Source organism: Setaria viridis, chromosome 7, assembly GCF_005286985.2.
Source record: "Setaria viridis chromosome 7, Setaria_viridis_v4.0, whole genome shotgun sequence".
NCBI lineage: Eukaryota > Viridiplantae > Streptophyta > Magnoliopsida > Poales > Poaceae > Setaria > Setaria viridis.
The window spans coordinates 24286685-24309243 of NC_048269.2; the positions used below are offsets into that span (position 1 = coordinate 24286685).

General features: G+C 42.2%; 2 protein-coding genes across 2 annotated transcripts; both read right to left on the bottom strand.

Moving 5' to 3' along the window:
* Positions 1-228: 228 nt before the first annotated feature.
* Positions 229-9278, bottom strand: LOC117862805 (uncharacterized). The gene is made up of 14 exons (XM_034746327.2): positions 8955-9278; positions 7625-7942; positions 6946-7184; positions 6442-6598; positions 5264-5341; positions 4905-4976; positions 4458-4577; positions 3570-3734; positions 2843-3368; positions 2609-2765; positions 2374-2483; positions 1745-1857; positions 1096-1459; positions 229-875 (listed from the first exon to the last, which is right to left on the bottom strand). The coding sequence occupies exons 2-14, from the start codon at positions 7940-7942 to the stop codon at positions 550-552; spliced, it is 2745 nt and encodes a 914-aa protein (XP_034602218.1). The 5' UTR covers positions 8955-9278; the 3' UTR covers positions 229-549.
* A 699-nt stretch (positions 9279-9977) lies between these two features.
* Positions 9978-15247, bottom strand: LOC117862806 (exosome complex component RRP4 homolog). Its single transcript, XM_034746329.2, has 7 exons — positions 14952-15247; positions 14777-14878; positions 13991-14036; positions 13457-13546; positions 12898-12963; positions 11359-11427; positions 9978-10796 (listed from the first exon to the last, which is right to left on the bottom strand). Exons 1-7 carry the CDS (start codon positions 15104-15106, stop codon positions 10365-10367), a joined length of 960 nt encoding a protein of 319 aa, XP_034602220.1. The 5' UTR covers positions 15107-15247; the 3' UTR covers positions 9978-10364.
* Between the last annotated feature and the right edge of the window lie 7312 nt (positions 15248-22559).

The window sequence follows — 22559 nt, forward strand, 5'->3', positions numbered from 1 at the left end:
TCAGCTGCTTTGCTGGGTTGGTGTGTGAGTCGGTAGGGTTCAGGCTTCTGGTGTGTATTGGCGAACGATGCAGAATTAGGCCACACTGCTGACAACCACGATGGTTTGGAATCAAACGGATGAACGCTGATCGATCAGATGACCAGATAAAAACAAAACTCGCATCTCCTAATCCTGGATACTTCATATGCTGGAACGAAAAAAAATCGAAAATCTTGAACGTACAGGTGGCGCGGAAACGAATCAAAATGTAGAAACCATCCTTTTGTGTACACAAGACCACGATCCAATCTGAAGGTTTTCAAATAAGACAACCAATCTCTCGGGAAAACCACAAGACACAACCATTAATCTGGGCGGTTGGTCCTCTACTTTTGTACGTTTGATGCTTATTTTTTCAAAGTCCTGTCGACCTCTGGCAGCGATTGTGTACATTCTGAGGGGCTATAACTAGCTATCTTTGGATGGTAAACTAATAGGCATAGCTAAATACAGGACGAATGAAAGCTGTGGTGACTACATCTAAGTCTGGGGAACGAATGTTGCTGCCTAAATATCGACACGAAGGCCCGTCAAGAAAGCGAGTGTGTAAGGGGAAGTGGACTTGCCAAAGGGTGTGCACCATCGTGGCAGCTTCTCGAGGACCTTTGCGACCTGTGGTGTAACTCTATTCACATCTGTTCTTAGTTTTACCAAGAAAGGAACATCCGCTGCTTCTTTATTAGCTTGTCTTCCAGATGTTTGGGCAGCACTGTTCGACCAGTACAGTGTCAGCTGGAATTTTGTTGGCGATTTTTTGCCGCCAGCAAACTGGATTGTATGCCATCCATCAACCTCACTCTTACCACCCAGTAGAACCAATTTCTCTGAATCCACTGAACACAATAAACGAAAAAAGGTCAAATAATGTGGAAAGGCCAATCAGCAACAGTAGTACTTTCAAGCATGTTCAAAGCCTGTTGGTACTGATTGGTGTCAAGTGGGACCATCCTTCTCAATACTAGCTGACAAGATGAAGAAATGAACTCGCTAGCTATGAACTATGTTACTCAGGGTAAAGGTTCGTAGGATTTCATTATATCTGGTTCAACTCACCTTGAACAGTGAAGTCATCAATTTGTTGTTTGTTGATCCCAAGTGACCAACGTGTTGATGACTTGGTATCAACCGATATTACTGTCTGTCGAGCACCATCGGTAACTGAATCACTTTCTACAAGGAGCACAGGAACTTCAGACTTGCTCCATCCAGTACTGCTCTCTTTGTAACTCCAACAGCCATACTTCATTGTAAATGTTACAAAGTCAACAGTCATATTCCTTCCGCAAAAGAACTCTTCATCACCAAGGTCCACCAATTCCTTTGTTAACTTCCCAGGTGTATTGGAAAACAGAGAAATATAGGATAATGGTTCTCTATTTCCACCATCTATTCCTGTAGTATCCACGACATGTACAACCTGAGGAGGCGGCAAATCATCAAGTTACTATATTTAAGGAAAATCATAAAAATTTACTACCTTACATATTAATAATTTAATACTAATGCTTCAAGCTGGAGACCATTTGTGAAAAGTGCAAGCAGCAGTTTACAAAAATACCAGGAACACAATGGAATTTCGCAAAAACAGCATATTATCAACTATTTACAAATGTGGTTGATGTCTCCCCTTGTCATAAACCAATTTTAGATTAATTGACCGAGAGGCATTGTAGCAGAATAGTAGAATAAAAGAACTGCTCACATTTACAGATCGAGCCACATCCTCCGTAAATGCTGGCACAATGCCACCTGACACCAGCGCCAGTGAAAGACCAAAGAATAAGCATAATAGCAAACCAAGAGTTCTTTTATCACCTAAAAAAAAGCATAGTGTGGTATATCAGCTTCTTTTGAGAATGTAACAAAAGGAAAAAATAAATGCATATAAAGCTAAGAAATGCAGAGAAGTGTAAGAATTTCAAGCATCATCAGCTGTCTGGCAGCGCAAAAAATGACATAGAAAACGTAGGGACCTTATTTTTGACCAGTGAAGATAGCAGGACAAGTAACACTGTGGTTGTTTCACAGACATCAGTTACATATCTGCAATACACTCTTTACTGTCTCACATCAACAGGCGGGGTGTCTAGAGAAGAGAACCGAATAATACTAGTGTCTGCTGGTGGCACAAATGCTCATACAGACTACACAGTGAAGAACCAAACTGAAATGTGGTACTGCACAAGACTAGCAGATAAACTGCATCTCTTTCATTCTATACAGCAGAGAAAAGCAAGAAAATGAAATGTACAAAAAAAATGCAAGTATAAAAATTGATATTACTTTGACAGGAAAGAAATATGACAATATATCCAGCATATCATGGTTTACCTGAGATATGAACATATGAAAGAAGATACACGAACATGAAACAGACGACGACAGCAATGGCAACAGCAACAATTACATTTCCAAGCCAGTATGGTAGCCCACCAGGATTCCTGCATATCAATGCAAAGTGAGGTTAACAAAAGCTTGGTTTGCTTTACATAACAGATTTTATTTTTCAAACAGAAATGGTTAATAAAAGAGATGATACATTGGGAGGTTATGGGCTACATATTACCTGTCAATACGTACAACACTCCCAACAATAACATCTGCCATGCGAACAGCCAAACCAGCAGAGGACACCACTGGTGCAACCAAACCCAGAACCAATGTGACAACTTTAAGCTGTTTGGGTAACCGAACAGGAGAAAGAGTAGCTTCCAAAAAACCATCTACATAGAAACGACAACCATTAATGCTCAAGTTGATACCAAGTTATTAATGCACTCAGACTGTACCAGCAACTTACATGCAAAAGCAGGCGAAACAAGCCAGATGAGCGCTATATATGATGATCCAACCTTGAAATAGGTTCCCAGTGTTAGAACTATTAGCCATTGGACAAAACCAGATTTAAAAATCCATCTCTCGGCTTCCAGGTCAATAACATATTCCCTTGTGTTATGAGTTAGGCTTGGTTTTGTTCTAGAATACACATGGCGAAGATGCCTCTTCAGGAGAATAAACCCAACATGCTGACCGATAAATGCTCCAAGCAGTGCAGGTGAACCAAATAAGCCAATAATTAACCATGGATTTGCAACATAAGGAACAGGAAACGGACATATATGGGGCAGAATAAATGCTACCACAACGGGTAAGCAGATTGAAAATATCAACATTAGAATAATGCTCAAACATGATATTCCGAAGGACACAAGCCCAGGGCGTCCACCCATAAGCAATGATGTTCCCCATATCAGAAGCGACTGCAATATGATTGAGTTATGAAACATGGTAGCAAGTCGCTGTGGATAGACCACCATGTACTTGCCCTGCAAAGTAGTAACATAAAAGTGAAAAGGAGTAAAATCAGTTGACTGCAATATTAACTTCACATAATCCAAAAAATATATAGTTTTAACAATGTCAGCTAATATCGGTGAAAAGTTCCAGTTATCATCAAGCCAGGGACAGACATTTGATGACACAATCACAATCATTTGCAGAAACACACAGAGAATTTAATGTATTACCAGAATGTCAAAGAAAACAACTTTATTCTGCTCTGTGTTCTCTTTCTTCTGTTCCTGTGCATTTTTCAAAAAATTTGGCGATGCTGCAGAGTGGAGTAGGAAAGCAAGCATGTTATCTCCAATATGCTGAAGAGACCCCGGTTTCAGAAGCTTCATCTTGTCATTCTGCACAGAACATAACAGAAACAATCACAAATCAGAAGTTGGAATTTTGATTTTTTTAAAAAAAATTGGACCACCAAATGTGCATTTGACCTTATATTATTATATTTACCAATATTAAACAAGGTCATGTTTCAGTCGAAATCAAATAATTGCACAGCTACACGACTTCTGAGCAACAGTGCCACATGAAAAGCCTCGCTGCATTATATTAATTATAAGATACCACCAAGAACCAAATAGTTGCATATAACATGTCACGTCCTGGGGGCAATGCCCTCGATCCTTGACTTGCACCCAATCCTACCACATCATAAATTTTCTATGACTAAACAGCTCTGGTCTGTACTCCATGTGGAGAAAACAGTTCGATACCTATGAACTTATGAAGTAAACTTCATCTGCCATTTATTTCCACTTTGTTAAGCATCGACTCTATACTTATATGCTTACATACGGGTACTTGTTGGTTGGATTTTTTTAGTTTATTTTTAGTATTGTAGTTGGTCAAACAACATAGTTAGAAAAGCTGGGTCATTGACTGATAATTCATCATTTAACATCAATTTCAAATTTTCAAAAAGGGTCAATACAAAAAGAGTTGTCAATGGATAGTATGGACAGTTCATGGACTGGAAAATATGTTTGTTTAGTCATGGAAAGGTCCAAACTCAGATAAGTTTAGCATCGATAATGATGAGAACATATATAGACAAGAGAACCAACCTTCGTGTGATACACAGATGTTGTATCTGTGTATGCAAAATCAAGTCCAGGAAGACCAGCAACTTCCTGATATATTTGAAAATCTGTAGCAGATTTTATTGCTCCAGAACGAAAAACATCCTGAAATTACAAAATGTCAATCAGCTAGGAAGAAAACCAAGATATTTGTAGTGAAGCACCAAATGACAGATCTTGAGCCATGTTCTTTCACTCAAGCAACAGAATAATCCATCCCACTTTAAGCTCCATTTCGACCAACTAGGTGTGAGGAGCTGAGAAACAATCTTATATGTTTCCCCACTAAAATGGTAAGCCTAATTTAATAGATTCTTTCTAAAACCAAACAGGGCAACAGAAAATTAGCCTGCTTGGTTTCAGTGAAATTAGAAGCATGACTAAGTTGCATGAAAAAATTATTTGAGAGAGGGAGGGAGGGAGGGCTGCTACCTGTGAGGCTATCTGAGCAGATGGATATTTGGCTACAGCTGCAAAGCTCTCCAAGGCCCAATGGTCAGTAGCCTGTCAACATTAACAATTAGGCTGAATAAGTTTAAATTCAGAAAAAGGGAATTATAATCTAGAGCATTCAAAATGGCAACTAATTTAGTACACCAAAGTAGCCCTAGATATCTTCATGGTTTTTTTTTCTTATTTACTCCGATATGCAAATCCAACCAAACCTTAGTTCTAGGTCTGCCCAACTTTTTGAGGAAAAAGATTTTTTACTAGGGTCAGCAACAAATGTATGTCCTAATATAATATAATATATACATCCAATGGGAAATATTATGGGATCAGAAACATACCTGGAAAAGCGTGGATTTCCCACTGATACCCATAGCTTCCAAATCAATTGCAAAACGTACTGAATTTCTCCAATGGTGCTGCAAAAATGTTAACATTAGGATTCAAGGAGTTACATAAAGCATGCATAGTGATAGCATGAAACATGTCTTTCAAAGTTCAAAAGAAAAGTACAATTACGAGGTTCTATTAGAGTTTACGAAGTGTCATGCAGAGAGGATTGTTTATGAACATTAATAGAAGGAAATAGACCACGTTAGAGAACAAGTCAGGGAGCAGAAAGAGAAAGGAGGAAAGTTATGCAGGTTTTGAGGCCAGGTAACATCTTTTTTATTTAAGAGCAATACGATTCGAGTAGTACAGGATGCTTCTATCCAATATGATCCTACAGCTGTACTCATAGTATTAACATTTGAACAGATGATAATCTAATACACTACTAACATAAACCCCTCTACTTAAGTAGACATCTCCCCACATTCCAGCACCCAAAAAAAAATCATCTAAAAAAACCAAATCCTACTGAACTGCATGTCTGCATCCATGGACAAAAAAGGGACATCATAATGGAGGAGTTAGCCATAAGAGTGTTGGCCGCAAATATATCCAAATAGCAGCCAAGTGTGTAGTCCATACTTGAAGGCAGTCAATTATACATCTACGTTTCTTCTTTATATTAATCAATCTACTTGACTCCATCGATAAAAATATAAAATAGACATAAGTTAGGGGGTGTTTGGATACGAGGCGCTAAACTTTAGCAGGGTCACATCGGATGTTCAGATGCTAATTAGGAGGACTAAACATGAGTTAATTACAAAACTAATTGCACAGATGGAGTCTAATTGCGAGACAAATCTATTAAATTAATCCATCATTAGCAAATGGTTACTGTAGCACCACATGGTCAAATCATGGACTAATTAGGTTTAATAGATTCGTCTCGCGAATTAGACTCCCTCTGTGCAATTAGTTTTGTAATTAGACTATGTTTAATAATCCTAATTAGTATCCAAACATCCGATGTGACATGTGCTAAAGTTTAGCAGGGGGTATCCAAACACCCCTTTAATCTGATTTAGAGGTTATCTACATGGTAACTTGACCTAGACTAGACAAGCGATGGCTCAGGAACTGGAATACTGGATATGGCATATGTATGAAGTTTCAAGAGACTAACCTGAGTTATAAAACTATGGGCGCCATCAAGTCCCTCTTCTTCTCCTGTGTTAAATAAAAATAGGACACCACTCTTAAACCCATGTGCCCATTGAGACACTCCCCGTGCAAGCTCTAACATGACTCCCACACATGAACTGCAATCTCCAGCACCTTCCCTGAAAAGCAAAAAGGTATATTTGTTTTCCTCGAACAGTCAAATGTGAAAGTCACTACAACTTAAAAAGATGTATCAGTAAAAACATCTAATGTACAAAGAAAACTGAGAAATGATGTTCTACTGTTACCACAACATGGATAGCTCAAGTTAAATAAAATGACAGGGTAAACAAATTATGGCACTGTAAATCATACACCATTGTTTGTATGTTTCTTTTTTCAAATCATACTGTAAATATCTTTTCAATAAATAATAAACCCACTTGAACGCAATATTCCTCCTCAAGTTATTGTTTGGCAACCTTGTTTGAAGTTAGAAATAATCCATATGGGTATGAAGCCTTACGTTGTGGAAACAGTGTCAATATGAGAAGAAACCAGAATCAAATTTTCCTCAGCTTCAGGCATATACTTGGGAACAACTCTCAATAGCACATGCTTTAAATCTGAATACAAGAGAGTTTTTCCCTTGAAAAGACCTTTAGATAGACGATTTGCGCCAATATCTGTGTGAAACAGCTCCAATTGAACATCAACCTCCCAATGAGATGTCTTCTTTATTTTCTCTGCTACTGCATATACATACTATCATAGGCATGTCAAAATGGATAGTACGACAAAAAAAAATGGACCACAAAATGCTCAGCTTCAATAGTGTTACCGATCATGTTATTATAAGGTGAATCGACAAAAACACCGAGATGTAAGGTGCAACTAAAACAATTAATAAAGAGAGACATAAAGAGTTACTAATTAGGTGAATCCTAATTTCAACTTGTGTTTTCTTGTCATCATTTCACGGTAACTTGGCTACCACTGGTTATCAGTTAGCTGTAGGTGGCGCTAGCAACAAGAACTGTATGGTAGATTGTTGTTCCGAGAGAAAAAATTGTATGGTAGATGAACTTAATGTGGGGTTACACAAATTGAGCCACTGATAGGGACAGTGTAATACTTGGAACAAAAAATGAAACTACAAGACTGAAGCATTAAAACTGTGAAAGTAAGCAGCATGAATGAACAACCTGGACAGCAAGATCGAGTGAGTCTGAACCAACTGGATGAGGACCCAAGCTTGTAAGATACTTCACATGTTCAAGCGCAGAAGCTTCCGAGAAACCCCTCTTGCCAGCCTGCTTGGCATCTAGCGGCAAAGGAAGGTTTCCAAACTGGATTTGATAAACAGACCAGGATCCATGAAGGAATACTATCAACAATCCCAGCAACAAATAAGCACCCCTCCTGTGCTTGCGGCTCTCTTCATTTGAATCAACTGCTTGATCAACTTTAGGATTCTCTCGGTTTGACATAGAAGAGCCTTGCCCTCGAGGTATTCTGCTCATCTGAACTCAAATAATGAAAACAAATAAAATAAGAATTATCTTCACAATTACCACTACTTCTAGGAAATTAATAAAAAAATAGCTCATTTTTATGTAGTATTTTTTAAAAGAAAAATGTAAAAGACACCGTTTAGCTTTTTGGTTGACAACAGGATTACAATTTTTAAGTCCATCCTATCAAAACAAGTTTATCCACTGAATCCAGGTAAATATAACATGAATCAGACACAAAAAGTAAATCGGTGTAACTTCCCTCAGTTCAAATCAAAACCCACAGTCCAATGAAAAATATACATCCTGTCCAGGTGACGCGATTTTAGGCGTTACATTCGAAGCACAGTTCTACCCAGACCCAAGGTTACAATGTCATAATTGGATCACCCAACAGTAAATCAATAATGGCTCCAACGCAGCAGGCTTTATGAAGCTCGTCTGGAACAGGACAACATGACTTTTATACAAGAAAAACAGACAACAGAAAAGCATGTGGCCGACCACTGCAGGGATTTAAGAGAATATGAGAAGAGGAGACAGACGTGGTGTGGCCTACTCAGTCAGCTTAAGGACGGTTCAGTCCAGTAACCTTTGAAGTAAATTTTCTCCCCATTGGTTAACCTCAAATTACCCGTATAAAGTACTCCATACGAGTGTAGCCATGCAATGCAATTGGGTTGATTTTGGGTCAACCACTCAACCAGTGCCTAACCCACTCGAACCAGTAGAGAAGAGCTGGGTAATGGGTTGACCCAAAAATTAAAGCACTAGATCACCCAAAACACATTGGAAACCCAGTGACTCTTTTGCTTCAGAACAATCTGATGCCGGCAAACTGGAAACAACTTTTGCTGTCTCAGCATGAACAAACGATCACACAATCTCAGATTATCAATCTGTAGCGGACAAGATAAAATTGCTAGAGCTGACATGATTCATCCGTAGACAAGGCCAACGCAGACATGGAATCCAACTATATTATAGCGACGCAAGCAAATAAGATCAAGAGAAAGTGAACCTTGTCGACGGTGCTCTCCTCGCGGTGGTCCGGGCCCAGGACTGAGGCGGCGGCGGGAAGACGGCTCGGGAGGGGAACGAACGCCGAGGAACTGGAGAGGAGGAAGACGACCTGCGGGAGTACGATTTCCGCGAGGCGGCGTGCTTCACTTTGGCCGGCGAGGCCCCCTAAGGAAGGAGGGCTTGCTGAGAGGGAGACTGTTCGGCAGCGAGGGTTCCGTGATGCTGTTTCGTTTGGGGTCGTCGACTCGTCGTCCCTCGCACCGTCCGCGAGGATGGAGGCTAAGATGAAGATGAGATCGTGAGAGAATCTATTTAGTTGGGAGACTTGGGAGTCCGGCCAGCAGGATCTTATCAGAGCAGGATCTGATCTTTTTACAATTTTGCCACTGCGGCAGTCAGGCCGGCCTGTTATTATTAATTATTTGTTTTTACTTTTTTCTGCAATCAGGTTCAGCATCACGTTGGTTTCTTAACTGTTTCACCGCTACGGCGTGGCAGTCACAAATGTACTTATGATCATGATAGATCCTTACATGTTTGTAGAGGGGAAAAATGTTACTGAGATTTACATCCAATCAAGTGCGCTTAAAAGTGTGGGTGAGTACCCAGCTAGCCCACGTTGTATCTTGTGACTACATTTCTTCTTAATACAATAATACGCAACTCTCCTGCATATTTTTGAAAAAAAAATTACTTAATGATACGGGATGAACGACGCCAGAAGTCAGGACCCAAAAACGACCGTGCAAAGTTTGATGCGGCCTCTTCCTCTGGTCCCGGGTACACGTTCGTTCCTCTGGTCCCGGGCAGAGACACTTTCCGTCACGAGATGGTTAATCAAACGGCCATATCGGGTTTGATGTGGCTTCCTTTGGTCCCTGGGCACGACACGGGATGCTACAGTTCGTGTAGTGCACATTGAGAGGGTTCCTTCATCCTTATCGAAAACGCGCTATGCTAGCAAGGAACCAACCAGAGCACACAACCTGTGTAAGATATCTGAATTTACAATCTCCTTCAATTGCCAGGCAGGACCAGGAATAGTTTTTCATATCAATTTATAGCATACATAGGAGAAACGAACTTGTTACATACTTCCCAGACAAACATGGAAATGTTTACTCACAATTCATCTTACTGTAGCCCAGGAAGCACGTCAAATGAAATCAACAAACGGATTAAAGATCTGCTAGACTACATTGCTGGCACCTCATCGAATGCACACCGGAGTGGGGCAGCACTCCGTAAATCTTTGCTGCTCTGTTTGGTGTACATAGAACTTGATTATGTATTTTCCCTTGAAAATATCACACGATAAGCACTGCTACACTTACGGATCGGACACTGCTGCGTGTCAAGCACTGTTCTCTGCAAATCAGGCAGCCAGAATCTGCAAGGCATTACCCACTTACCTTGCCCCATTCTTCTTTCTCAGCAGATCAGCTCGACGCTTAGCCTCCCTCTCAGCAGTCTGGACGTAAAATTCAGCCCCAAGCATGTCGTTTACCTCAACATTTGATGATGCACTTGCTTCTGCTGTCTCAATTATCAGCTCAACAGTCAAAGTGAATCCTAGGGCTGAAAGTACACGCACAGCATTGGCAAGTCGGCAAATATGCTTCCTTGTTTCTAGTGGGGTGAAATTCTCTGCTTCATCGCTGGACTTCTGCTGATCTTCTGTCGCTTTAACTTTTTCATCCACCACAACATGCTCACCTACCCAGATGAATCCATTGCAACCAAGAATCAAATCGACATCATACTGCGCAAGATGATGGAAATGCTGCTTCTTTCGTTTAACCAAGTACGGAGGTACTGTTAGCAATTGACCCCTCTCGAGCTGCAGCAATACAAACCCCTCAAAACGTATCAGCAACAGCCAATTGTAATATCAGGAAGCAATGACAATTTTGGAAAGACGAGGGTCTAACTAGATCAGTCACATACAGGTTATTACTTAAGATGAACATGAAGAAAACTAGAGCATATGGAGGCTTAAGGAGCTACAGCAATACAACCCCTCGAAACGTATCAGAAAAACAGCCAAATGTTATCGCAGGAAGCAGACAAAATTTTGGGAAGACAATAGTTAACTAGATCGACATACAAATCATAGACCTACTCAAGATATTATCAACATGTGGAAAACTAAAAGGCATGGAGGCTTAAGGCACATCTATGAAATATCGGGGAGGCACATATTGCACCGAGTGATCTACACGTCAACTTTTGCACTCACATTAAATGCCTATACCTCTTACAGATAATACAAAGCTAAATTGGAGGCATTAAAAGGGACAGATTGATAATGCTACAAGCTGACAAGCATAGGCGGTGCCATCTAAACTAGTTCGGAACTGCACATTGAAGATAACTGGCAGAGTAGCTGAACTAGCATGTACCTTTCCATACTTTTCACTCCTTGCTTGTAGGTGCAGAGATCCATCATGTTGGAAACCACGAACTTCAGCCTGGCAATTGATTACACACAAGGTAGCAGCATCTTACTTTAAACAGTTCTCATGCAGTGAAAAATAAATGAATTGTGCATCAGACTATTAAACGATAGAGGTGAAAGAAGTTCCTTGGGGAGGAGAATGTAAGATCTAAGAAATGAGGGGGAAAACCATTTCAACTTGTGAACATGCGGTCAGATTGAAAGGTGAGCAAAGCGCAAAATCCTTCATCATGAGTTTGAAAAATGCATTGCTTCTATGCAAATAAGGAAATAATGGTAAACAAGTTGAAGTATACACTAGTACTCACAGTGAGAGTAAAATGCCAATGATTAAAAACGGTTCACACAATATTGGAACTGGAGCTCACTCAAAATCTCTTCATATTTAAGCCTTTAAAAAAATTATTTCTGAAACTAAACCACTTCAGTTAAAGCACTCGTCACATGGCCTTCCTTTCTCAACATATCATACAGTTTCTTTTCAATGGATCAATATAGTGTCAGCGTGCAAAGTTCACAGATGAATGATCAACGGTATTCAGAGAGTAGGTGTGGTAAGTGTGGTAACCATGCTTCATTTAATTCTTTAAAAAAAGTCGACTGAAAACAAGAGCGAGGTCCAGGTATGGCATCCCAATTCACTAAGGATGAAGCATACAAGTGCTAACTAAGTAACACAAGGAATGAAACTTTGACAAGTCAGAAAAGTTTGGGTGCCTATTCTTCTTCTTAATGAAAAATCGCCAAGCTCTTCCTAGGTTGATCTAATTTTTGACAAGTCAGAAAAGCAACAAGAACATAAAAAGCAAATTTGGTCCCACTGGAATCTTTTGTCTATCCTCAGCTCATCACCAAAGATTAAAATCCTAAGTAACATGAAAAATGAAATATTGCCAGGTGAGTTGCAACTATGTGTGATAGAAGTGCTAACTAAGTAACAACAAAAAATGAACAGTTAAAATGTGCCTCAAAATGCCATCAACCTTGAGATAACAAACACTGCTGCACCTCTATCACGTTGATGAAAAGTGGGTACAGCTCACGCATTTTTTGTTGGTTCCTCTGCTTACACGATATGTCATGGGCAATCAGCAGGGTCTATTAGGGCCCCATTAGGGTAGGGTTAGAGATAGAATTAGATATTTTGCTTAGGGTCAAGTAAACCTCTCTATGTAAAGAGAGGAGACATATCAACTGAAGGCAAGTAAGGAATTATCAGAAGAGATCCTCATTTAAACCCAGGCCTTGAGATTGGGTGCAGCTGTCACCAGCGTGCCCGATCTCAAGTGTCCTGGATCAGCGTCCGTTTATCCCTCGCCATCCCCAATCCCCATGTTCTGCATGGCTCTCCAACAAGAGCCTTGACACGATAGATAAATAAGCAAAACAGATTTGAAATCACTATGTAGAAGATGATGTGAGTATCAATTCCAGCACCTAAACAAACAACTACTTCAAGAAAGAGGGCAAGTATTGTACTTACACAGATAACATCATTTTCCTCAAAGATACTCCGCATATTAAGTTCATCAACAGCAGTTCTCCTTCTCTAAGGTGCAGAGAGAGAAAAATAGTTAAAGGGTATACTGGACAAGAATAATTAGTAATGGAAAAAGGATAGCACTCAGAGAGAGAAAAATAGTTAAAGGGTATACTGGACAAGAATAATTAGTAATGGAAAAAGGATAGCACTCAGAGAGAGAAAAATAGTTAAAGGGTATACTGGACAAGAATAATTAGTAATGGAAAAAGGATAGCACTCATTAATCTCATTTGAACTGACACAACATATAGGCTGATATATTCTAAAATATCCCTACACTCCAAGAAAGCAGTACAAAATTTTCAGAAAAAAAAACAGGAAATACATTTCTTAGTGTCTAATGTGTTACAAGTATCGATGTGTTGTGCTCTGAACTTGCTTATGACATTACGGCACAGTTAGCACCTTTTATCCTCAGAATGGTATAGCAAACGAAATCCCTGTTTACTGCCAGTCCAATTTTAGTCTGTTATAATGGGCAAAGATGCAGAAAGTGTACCTGAATGCCATCAGGCAAATTCATGGAAGAAAGCATCAACACAGCATCCTGGCTAAAATTTATCTCCAACCTCCAGCGCTTAGGAGCAATCTTGAGGAACAAAAATACAATTAACCACAGTCCAAAATGCAGTGCGTTATTTGCAACATTAGGTAAATGATATTTGATTCTGAGTGACAAATACGAGTATTATAAGATTCAAATTTGAATAATAGCTCTGATGACAATGGATATATGCATACAAAAGTAAATACCATGGGCCATTAAACACCTACAGTTAATCAGAGCTACGACTTAATCAAAATGAAGGTACAAAAGTTAAATCAACACGGGATCTGAGTAAAACATTCTTATATCTGCATTTTAACTAGAATCAGCAATTTTCTGACAGACACATACTCATAATTTCTAAGCCCATTAAGTGTAGAGCAAGCACCCTAGTGATTATATGCAACTAAATCTGCATGATTAGCCCATTTTCTAGATAAATGAAAGCAAAGTCCAAACACTGACAGAACTCATGAATTTACACACCTCAATGACACGGCCAACTATGATATCACCAACCTCTGGCTTATATCTGAAAAGGTTTGAAGAGAGCAAACAGGACTAAGCTTTCCACTTCCGAGTTTATTTTTGTAAACAAAAACATAAAGGAAAAAAATAACTATATTGGATGAGATCAAGTAAGCAATGCTTCCTCACAACCAATAAATATGACCCTTGTAGTCTGATTGACCAAACATATGAATTCAGAAAGAAAGAAAAAACTTATAACCAACATACAGTGCATCCCACAAAGGGGCTACAATACTTCACATTGACAACTTGAGCACTGAATTTAAGAAACCCAAATCATACATGCTGAATCGACATTATACAACCCCTCCCAACTATTCCAATCAAACCTACCCCTCAATTCAGTGTCATCACAAGTTAAGGATAAATAATTTTCTGTGATACTAGAACTTTAAAAGTCAATCCTAAAGGCGAATCACTGCATCGAACTCCACTGTTGCCAGAGCTATCCAACAGGAACACCAATGGGGACGAACAAATCAAAAGGGTCTGCTAGACTTCAGCAATGAATTCACAAAACCAAAACTATACAAGTGAATCGACATTGCAGGACCCTTCCCAACTATTCCAGTCAAACCTACCACTCAATTCAGTGCCATAACAAGCTAACACAAAATATTTCTCCGATAGTAGGACCGGTAGTCAATCCTAAAGGCAAATCCCCGGATCGAATACCCCCGTTACCAAAGCTATCCAGCAGGTACGCCAATGGAGACGAACAAATCAAAAGAGGGTGCGCACCTCGCCCGGAGAGTACGGACGTAGACCAGCTTGTTGACCCGCTCCACCACCCCGCAGAGCGTCGCCACCACCTCCCCGTCCTGGTCCGACGTCCCGTGCCCCCTGGACAATACAAGCCCATCAGCCGCACACGAACGGGCAAACAGGGAGGGTAGCAGAGAGGGAGAGTCTGTACTTGAGGATGTTGTCCTCCTGGTTGACGGGGATGGTGTCCGCGACGGTGACGGCGGCGGCAGACGCTGCGGCAGGCGCGAGGGACTGGAGCTCGTGGAGCGCCGCCTCGAGGCGGACCCGCTGGGTCTGGTTCAGCGAGAGGTGGAGGTCCCTCATGGCCAATCTCTCCGTCTCGCGAGCAGAAGTGGGGGAATAGGCCGGAGGCGATCAAGCGACGCCGCCACCGTGCCGAGAAAGGAGGGGAGCAATGTTTGTGGGTAGAACCCTACCAAAATCCTTCCCGTGTCGGCAGTTCCCTTTCTCCCTCAGGTTATCGGTGGCTTCGGTTGGGCTGGCCTTAAAAGGAAAATCGTTGGGCTGGGCTGTGTTTTTTTTTTACAGTAAGCTCAGTTGGGCTGTTAATAGGCTCTAACTGGCTCTAATTTACCCAAATTTCGCTCCGCATCTTTTTTTTCCCCTGACCAGCAGAAATGACCCTGTGTTTGCTATGGGTTTTTACTTGCTCTCATGTTATTATTAGTTTATTCCTAATATGTTGGCTTCACTTCACAATATGCTCGTGTGTCCCTAGTAGTTCACTCTTTGCAATTATAGTAGTATAAGACATTTGCAGGTGGTTTGATGCCATCTGTTTATTACGTGGGACCCACATATGGAAATAAAAAAGGAAAACTGGTTCTGTAGCATCGAAAGATTGCGACTTCCGTAAAATACCACTAAAAGACATCGGTCCCGTAAAATACCACTGAAAGCTGCAGACTTCAACTGAAAATAGCACTTTGTTAGATTTCGGCATCAGTTCTGTTAACTTGAATAAAAATGCCTCTAAATCGGTGGACAGTGGAGAACGGTCGCCGACGGAGGGCGCCTAGCCGCAGGTCCTTGAAGGGCGCCGGGCGCGCGCGTGGCGGAAGGCTGCTCCTTACCAGCTCTGCAAGCTGCCGGAGAACCGCCGCCGCGTGGTACGCGAGAGCGCGGCGCCCGCGTTCGCCACCTTAGCCGTTGCCGGCTCCGCCCACGCCGTCGAGGTGCTCGGCCGGCTTGCCAAGTGTCGCGAGGGGCGCCAGGAGCTGTGCAAGATCCCCGGCATCATTGTCGTGCTCTTCGGCGTCGCCGGAAGTGTGGCGGAGCCGCTCAAATTAAACCGGCTTAAGTGTGCTAACCATCATCTTAATGGTTAATCCGGTCGCACACACTTAAATCGGTGTAATCCGCAGTCCGTCAGGTCAAGCCCGATGCAACCACTGAATATCTCGATCGAAACAACACGCAACAAGTCTCACACGAAGGTAAGCGCAGATGATACAACATGGTATTTCAGGTTACAAACATAGAGTTCTTAATTAATTTATAAACCGAGTTCGAATTCATAAAAGATTTACGAGCCAGAGTTCTTTAAATAAAATACAGCGAAAGTCTAAATGATAAACCGCGAATAAAGATATATAACGACATGAGTAGCCCACCACATGTCATCCAACATGCGACCACCTTAAGGTGAGGCTGGAGACCACTCAACCGACCACCCTTCAGGTAAAGGACGGCCATACCAAGGTTGACCAGCAACCAACTCAATCATTTCATCACCAATACCTAAAAGTAAACAACCGGCTGAGGATACTAATACTCAGCAACTTACCCGACTATGGTATATACTTAGCCGCCTCCTAGTTTGAAAGGCTTTTGGCTAAAGGGTTTGTTTTGCCAAAAAGCAACTAAGAGTGGATCCTTCCTTTCAAGTTTTAACATCCAATCTAAGGTTGAGCAAACCATTCTAAGTGAGCAACATTTTCAAAATTGTTCAGTGTGGAAAAATAATTGATTAGATAACAACATCAATATCATTTCACATTTCCTTTCATTCCACTTCTTACTACGATGTGACGCAATGATCAAAGTTCTCTTAACCGAGAGCGGTGGCGGATCGATTCGATTTATAACCTTGCAAGGTGGACCTATACACACAACATATGCATGCCCTATCGGGCTGCACATGGCAAACGGTCTCCTTAGAGAAAAATGGCAATTGCGAACTCCTGCGACCCTCGAGTGCTAATCCCCACCGGTACCTCCCCGGGCCAACCATGAGTTACTGACTAGCACACGAATAGGAAACAGGTCCAACTCAATCTGCAATCGTGCCCTAAGGTACTAGGTTTTACCAGTTTCTACCGGTTTCAACTAGCTCCTACTTCCAGCATGTGTATAGTACTGTTGAAACTCGATCAGCAGGGCCACAACGAACGGATCTTAATTGACACAAGCAAAGCGCAACCACAATACTAACTTCACTTTATTTTCTATCTCCACCCGGTCTCCAATTTTTTTCTTTCATCAGTGATTCATTCTTAAGTAACTTGCCATAAATATTGAAAGGTCCTATGTCTCGCGAGCAACAGGCAATCACTTGACTTCTACCATTCTTAATTAAGCATGACATTTCTATCGACCTACGCATACTAGTATTTTGAACTTGGGAGTCCTAAGGATCATGCAACTAAGGTTTCATTCAACTCCTAGGAACTTAATGCATAAAAGTAAATATGTATTTAATATAGTTGCATAGTTTTGAAATTAGGGGTTATTCTCCGGGACTTGCCTTTCCAATTAGCCTTGAGCTCTTCTGAACTTTGGTTCAGGTCTTGGGATGTTTCAACAAGAGAGGCTTCACGCTGCTCACTCTTGAACACGGCAATCAACTCGTACAGTCCATCGCCTAGTGGGTTATCTACATGAAAAGGCATATGTATGAGTTGATTAAAAGGTGATGACACATGCATGAAGTCAAATTTAGAGAGTTCAACAACTCAATCATACAAGATTACGAGTTCCACTAGAGCATAAAAACATATTCTCTCTACACAAGAAATATGCTAAGGCTAAAACTATAGCAATAACATACTGGAGGATAATAAATGACACATACAAGCAACCATATAGACTCTGTTAGCAAAATTTTTAGGGATGAACATGCTACTGATAAAGAGCATAAATAATTATTTGTGGACCTACAAATCTTAGTAGTAAGTATCTTTAATAAATAAACTAGCTTTCAACATGAATAAATGCTCAGGAAGCATATGCTAGTATATGAACATGAATGATTTACAGGAGCTTTCCCCCTACACAAGAAATCTACTGCAAAAAGTTTAGATTGATTTCTACTACAGAAATTACTAAAAATCAAACATGGTTACACTGCATATATGAAAAATAATTAATAACTAGAGTTCTATCATCAGTTTAGTGCTAAAAACTTTACATAATAGTTTTCAATGCTATCATATACTACTGTGAATTTATCAAGATTTTATGAGCACGAGAACTATTTACTCCACAATAAGGAGATTAAACAACATGCATTTTGATAAGCAACAAAAACACATATTTCACAAGAAAAAATATTTTTACTACGTATAATGAGCATCAGGAAGCCAACAAAATTTATTTCGCATTTTTATCATTTTACTATGATTTTATACGAATTTTTAAAGTTCCAGCCATTTCAACTAAAATTAAACCCGAAAAAGGAAAAAAACTTTTGCAAGGAAAGCCCTCTGAAACAACTTCTTCCGACAAATCTGTCGTTCCTTTTATGAACTAGCCCCCTGAGTCTTGCACTTAAGCCCCTTGACAAACTTCCACCTCACACTTAAACCCTACACTTTTACTTATGACCCCCTGTACTTCTATTTCTTTCATGATTCGACCCCCGGCCTTCTTCCACCTCGGGACAGAGCCCGGCTGGCAGCGGCGGCGCACCGGCACCAGCACGATGCCACGTTCCCCCACCATGGTGACTACTCCTCAAGCCTCCCTACATCTAGGTGCATCTGTTCCCCTAGTTATTGCCTCAAAACCTGAACCCTAGCTCTACTTTGACGGGCGGCAATGCACGGCCGGAGGCAAGCTCGCGAATGAGCGCGGCAACTGACCAAAGAAGGTGAATCGGTGAGCGCTTCATGGTCAAGGGCTCACCGAGGTTCGATTTTGGTGGTTTGTGGGAGTAGAGGAGGCCGGGAGGGTTGTTGTTGGCATGCGGGTGGAGCTTGGGCGTGAGGCAGCAATGGCGGTGCAGGATTCTTAATTCCCGACGCTATGGTTCATGGCGGCAGGGAGTGAGTGGTGTAGGGTGGAGCCTAGAAGGTGGCTCTGTTGTTGGTGGTGGCGATTTGAGAATGGCGAGGCAGGGGTGGAGGTTTTGGCTGGGGAAGGCGGGAGCGTTTTTTCTTTTTGGGCTCAGGTGCTTTGGTTTTCTGGCCGTGGTGGAGTGAAAGGGTGAGCGAGAGGGAGACCGGCGGATTGGGGGGAAAAGATAAGGCCGCGAGCGTCATCGGCGGTCTTTGGTTCCCTGGCAAGCAATGGCGCGTCGCGGTTGAGCAAGAGCGACCAGGTGCGAGCAGTGCGAGCGCAGGCAAGGCGTGGCATCAGCGGCATGGCGCGGCGGAGTGGTTGGCGATGGGATGACGGCGTACGGCGCGCACGTGTGTTGACCGAGGCCGGCGGTGGAACAGGCGGCGGCATGGCAGTGGGACTCACCCCTACCATTTGTGGCAGAGCAGGGGTATAGGAGAAGGAAGGAGGAGGTGACGAGTGGGCCCGAGTTCTATTTCTGTAATTAAATTTCCCCCTTCAAAAGAGCAAGGTCCAGCTAGCCGAAAATTCCGCAAAAATAACCATTGGACAGATAAAATCACAAAGAATCCAAGGGAGCTTGAACCAACTGCAAATATAAAAAGAATTACTCAGAATTTGGAAAGTAAAATAGTTTAAATTGAAATTTCACTAAATTTTTATCACTAGCACACATCACCCAAAAATTAGAGAAAATTTTGTAAATTCATCATTTTTCATCAAGTATTTAATTAAAATAAAAGGAGGCATAGTTACATTGCAAAAACTGAAGTTTCTTCACAAAGTTGCATTTGAACAATAAATGTCAATTTAACGGAGTTTAAACTGATGCAATGACATGATACCCATTATGCACTAATGAAGTCTTCTAATCCTGAAATTAAAACCCAGGGTGTTACAGGAAGCGGCAACTCCCCAACAATCAAGCAGGCCGTGCTCGTCCTCAACTGGATTTGATCGGAGAGCAACGAATTGGCATTGGAAGCAATAAAGTTGGGAGCTTTCCAGCTCTGTGAGACTTTGGTGAACGACGACAACATCAAGATCGCCAAGAACGCGCTCGAATTGGCCCGGACCCTTGAGACAGCATGAAGATTGGGACCAGCGGTGGCGCCCGGACCGACTCCATGGAGGCCGTGGCGGAGGAGTCCTGCGGTGACGGATGGCTATGCCGACGTCGCCCGCACGGAGGCCGTGGAAGTGGAGGTGTCCCACGACGAGGGCGAAGATGAGGCAGTGGAGGTCCGCGCGGGAGACCGGCTCGCCACGGGCAGCGTCGACGAGCGCCGGGGCGTCAGGGTAGGCAGGAGGGCGAGGACGAGCGTCAGGGCGGACGTCGTTGGCCAGATGGGAGGGAAGGCGAGTGGTTGGCGGGCGGCAAATGGGCGGCAGACAAAGGAGAAGGCCAGCAGGCAGCGGATGACGGCAAATGGGCGGCGGACGGAGGAGAGGGAAGACGGGCGGCGGGTGGGCAAGCGCTGGCGGAGAGCGTCCAGCCACGGGTCTGCCTCGAGGGCGCACGCTGGGGAACGACCGTGTAGTGACGGATGGGCGGCAACGCAGGAGCTGGAAGGGGTGGCGACGTCGGTGGGAGACAAGGGGAGGGCGATGCCACGACGTCTGCGAGGGAAGAGCGACGAGTCACGTGTGTGGGTGGATACTGGACCGGACCTAGGACTAGATTTTGTTTGGTCCTCAAGCTAAGGGTATAAAGGTCATTTCACGTTCGTGTTATGTGCTGAAAAAGTCCAAAATATTTTTAGTTAACATTGGCACCTTTCAGTGGTATTTTACAGGGTCGATGTCTTTAAGTGGTATTTTACAGAAGTCACGATCTTTCGATGCTACAAAACCAATTTTTCTAAATAAAAAATTCACCGCTTAACCTCCGCTCTATCCATTCATTCGATTTCCCCTATACTCATCGTCATCCAGCCAGTCGCTGCCTCTTCGTCCATCGGTGCCACCCGCATCTTGCCCCATCCTCGCCGTCACCCAGGTGCTACGCATCTTGCCGTCCTCGCCATCACCCAGGCAAGCGCTCGTCCTCCTCGTGCCTAGAGAAAAGGCAGAACATCACCTTGCCAGGATTCGGTGGGGATGGAAATAAACTATGCAAGAAGCAGGTAATTCATGGCTTTACATGTTCTTACTTCTTCTTATTTGTTTGTTTCAAAATATCTTTCAACCTTGCGTTCCTTGCTTACAGCAATATTGTTAGTGATAATGTACTGATAAGGGTTTATAATGCATAGTATTGTGGGCGTGAAGCAATGACCAGGGACTAGCCCATACTTCTAACCACCCAGTTCTCCCGCACATAGGCAAGAGATAGGATTAGGCCTTAAGCCAATTAGTTAATGTTAGACCTATTGCTAGGTGGTTATGTAACAGCTGCCATTTGAGGCATTACAATAACTTTGAGAAATTAGAAGCAATTCCAAAAGAAAAAGAAAAGAAATTGGCAAAAAATTCAAATTCGGCCAAATTTGACCGAAATTTGAATTTCAAATTTGAAATTCAGAAAAATTTGTCAAACATGTGGAATACAAGTGTGAGATTATTTGGAATCGAGGGATCAAAAATTTGGAGCTGAATTAGTGCTATATATCTCAAAGGAATCAGAGAAAGAAAAAGAAAAAGGGACGTGTACTGTTCACCGTCCGAAAACGGCAGTCCAGAAAAACAGCAACAGAGTCTGTTTTCAAAATTGATTTCTGGAGAATTTTGCAAATAAGTGCACCAGGACAACTACACTATACTAAAGTATGAACCTTGGACTACAATATTCATGTGTTGTTGGCCAGGAACAGTGAAGGGAAGGAAGTCAAACTCAAGCTCAAAGTCAGCACAAAATCACAGTTAACTGAAACTCTGAATTTGGTTAAGTCTGAAACAGCAGCAAAGCATCAACTTGGAACTCGAATTCAGAGAAATGTAGCTAAAAAGGGGTACTTGTTCATGAGCAAAATGGAACATTGGGACATAGTAGAACATGTTTAGGAAGAAGTTGGATTGACAGAACAAGAATTGAGTCCTTAATTTGGTTCCCAAAGTGAGATCAACACCACTGTCAAACTGACGAACTGCATTTTCGATTCAGTCAACATTCAGAACCAACCCGAGCAAAATCTTAAGAATTCAGCTGGTTTGATGATTATCTCGAGTTGGGGCCAAAATAAAAGATGGAGAATTTGAGTTTATCTGTAACTTTCATTAAAGCATCTGTGCACCATCGGATTGAAGATCGACCACGACTCGGCTCTGAAGATCACGGGCGGTGACAGAGCACCCAGACGTGTCGCCGCCGCCGTCGTCGGTCGACCGCCAGAGCGACTAGCTAGGCCACCTCCTCACCACGCAAGCCTACGGGTAGGCCACGGTGTCGTCCATGCGCGGGGTTAAACGCTTGAATACTTACTGCTCCCGCGCCGCCGTTTCACCGTCTCCCTTTTTACCGCCGCCCGCTCTCCTC

Coding starts and splice junctions, on each gene's coding strand:
- LOC117862806 (XM_034746329.2), bottom strand. CDS start 15,106: ATGAGGGACCTCCACCTCTCGCTGAACCAGACCCAGCGGGTCCGCCTC. Junction 14,879..14,951: donor CAGGAGGACAACATCCTCAA/GTACAGACTCTC, acceptor TGTATTGTCCAG/GGGGCACGGGACGTCGGACC. Junction 11,428..12,897: donor AGGAAAATGATGTTATCTGT/GTAAGTACAATA, acceptor ATCAATTGCCAG/GCTGAAGTTCGTGGTTTCCA.
- LOC117862805 (XM_034746327.2), bottom strand. CDS start 7,942: ATGAGCAGAATACCTCGAGGGCAAGGCTCTTCTATGTCAAACCGAGAG. Junction 7,185..7,624: donor CACTCGATCTTGCTGTCCAG/GTTGTTCATTCA, acceptor TGCCTATGATAG/TATGTATATGCAGTAGCAGA. Junction 4,578..4,904: donor CTGCTCAGATAGCCTCACAG/GTAGCAGCCCTC, acceptor TTGTAATTTCAG/GATGTTTTTCGTTCTGGAGC.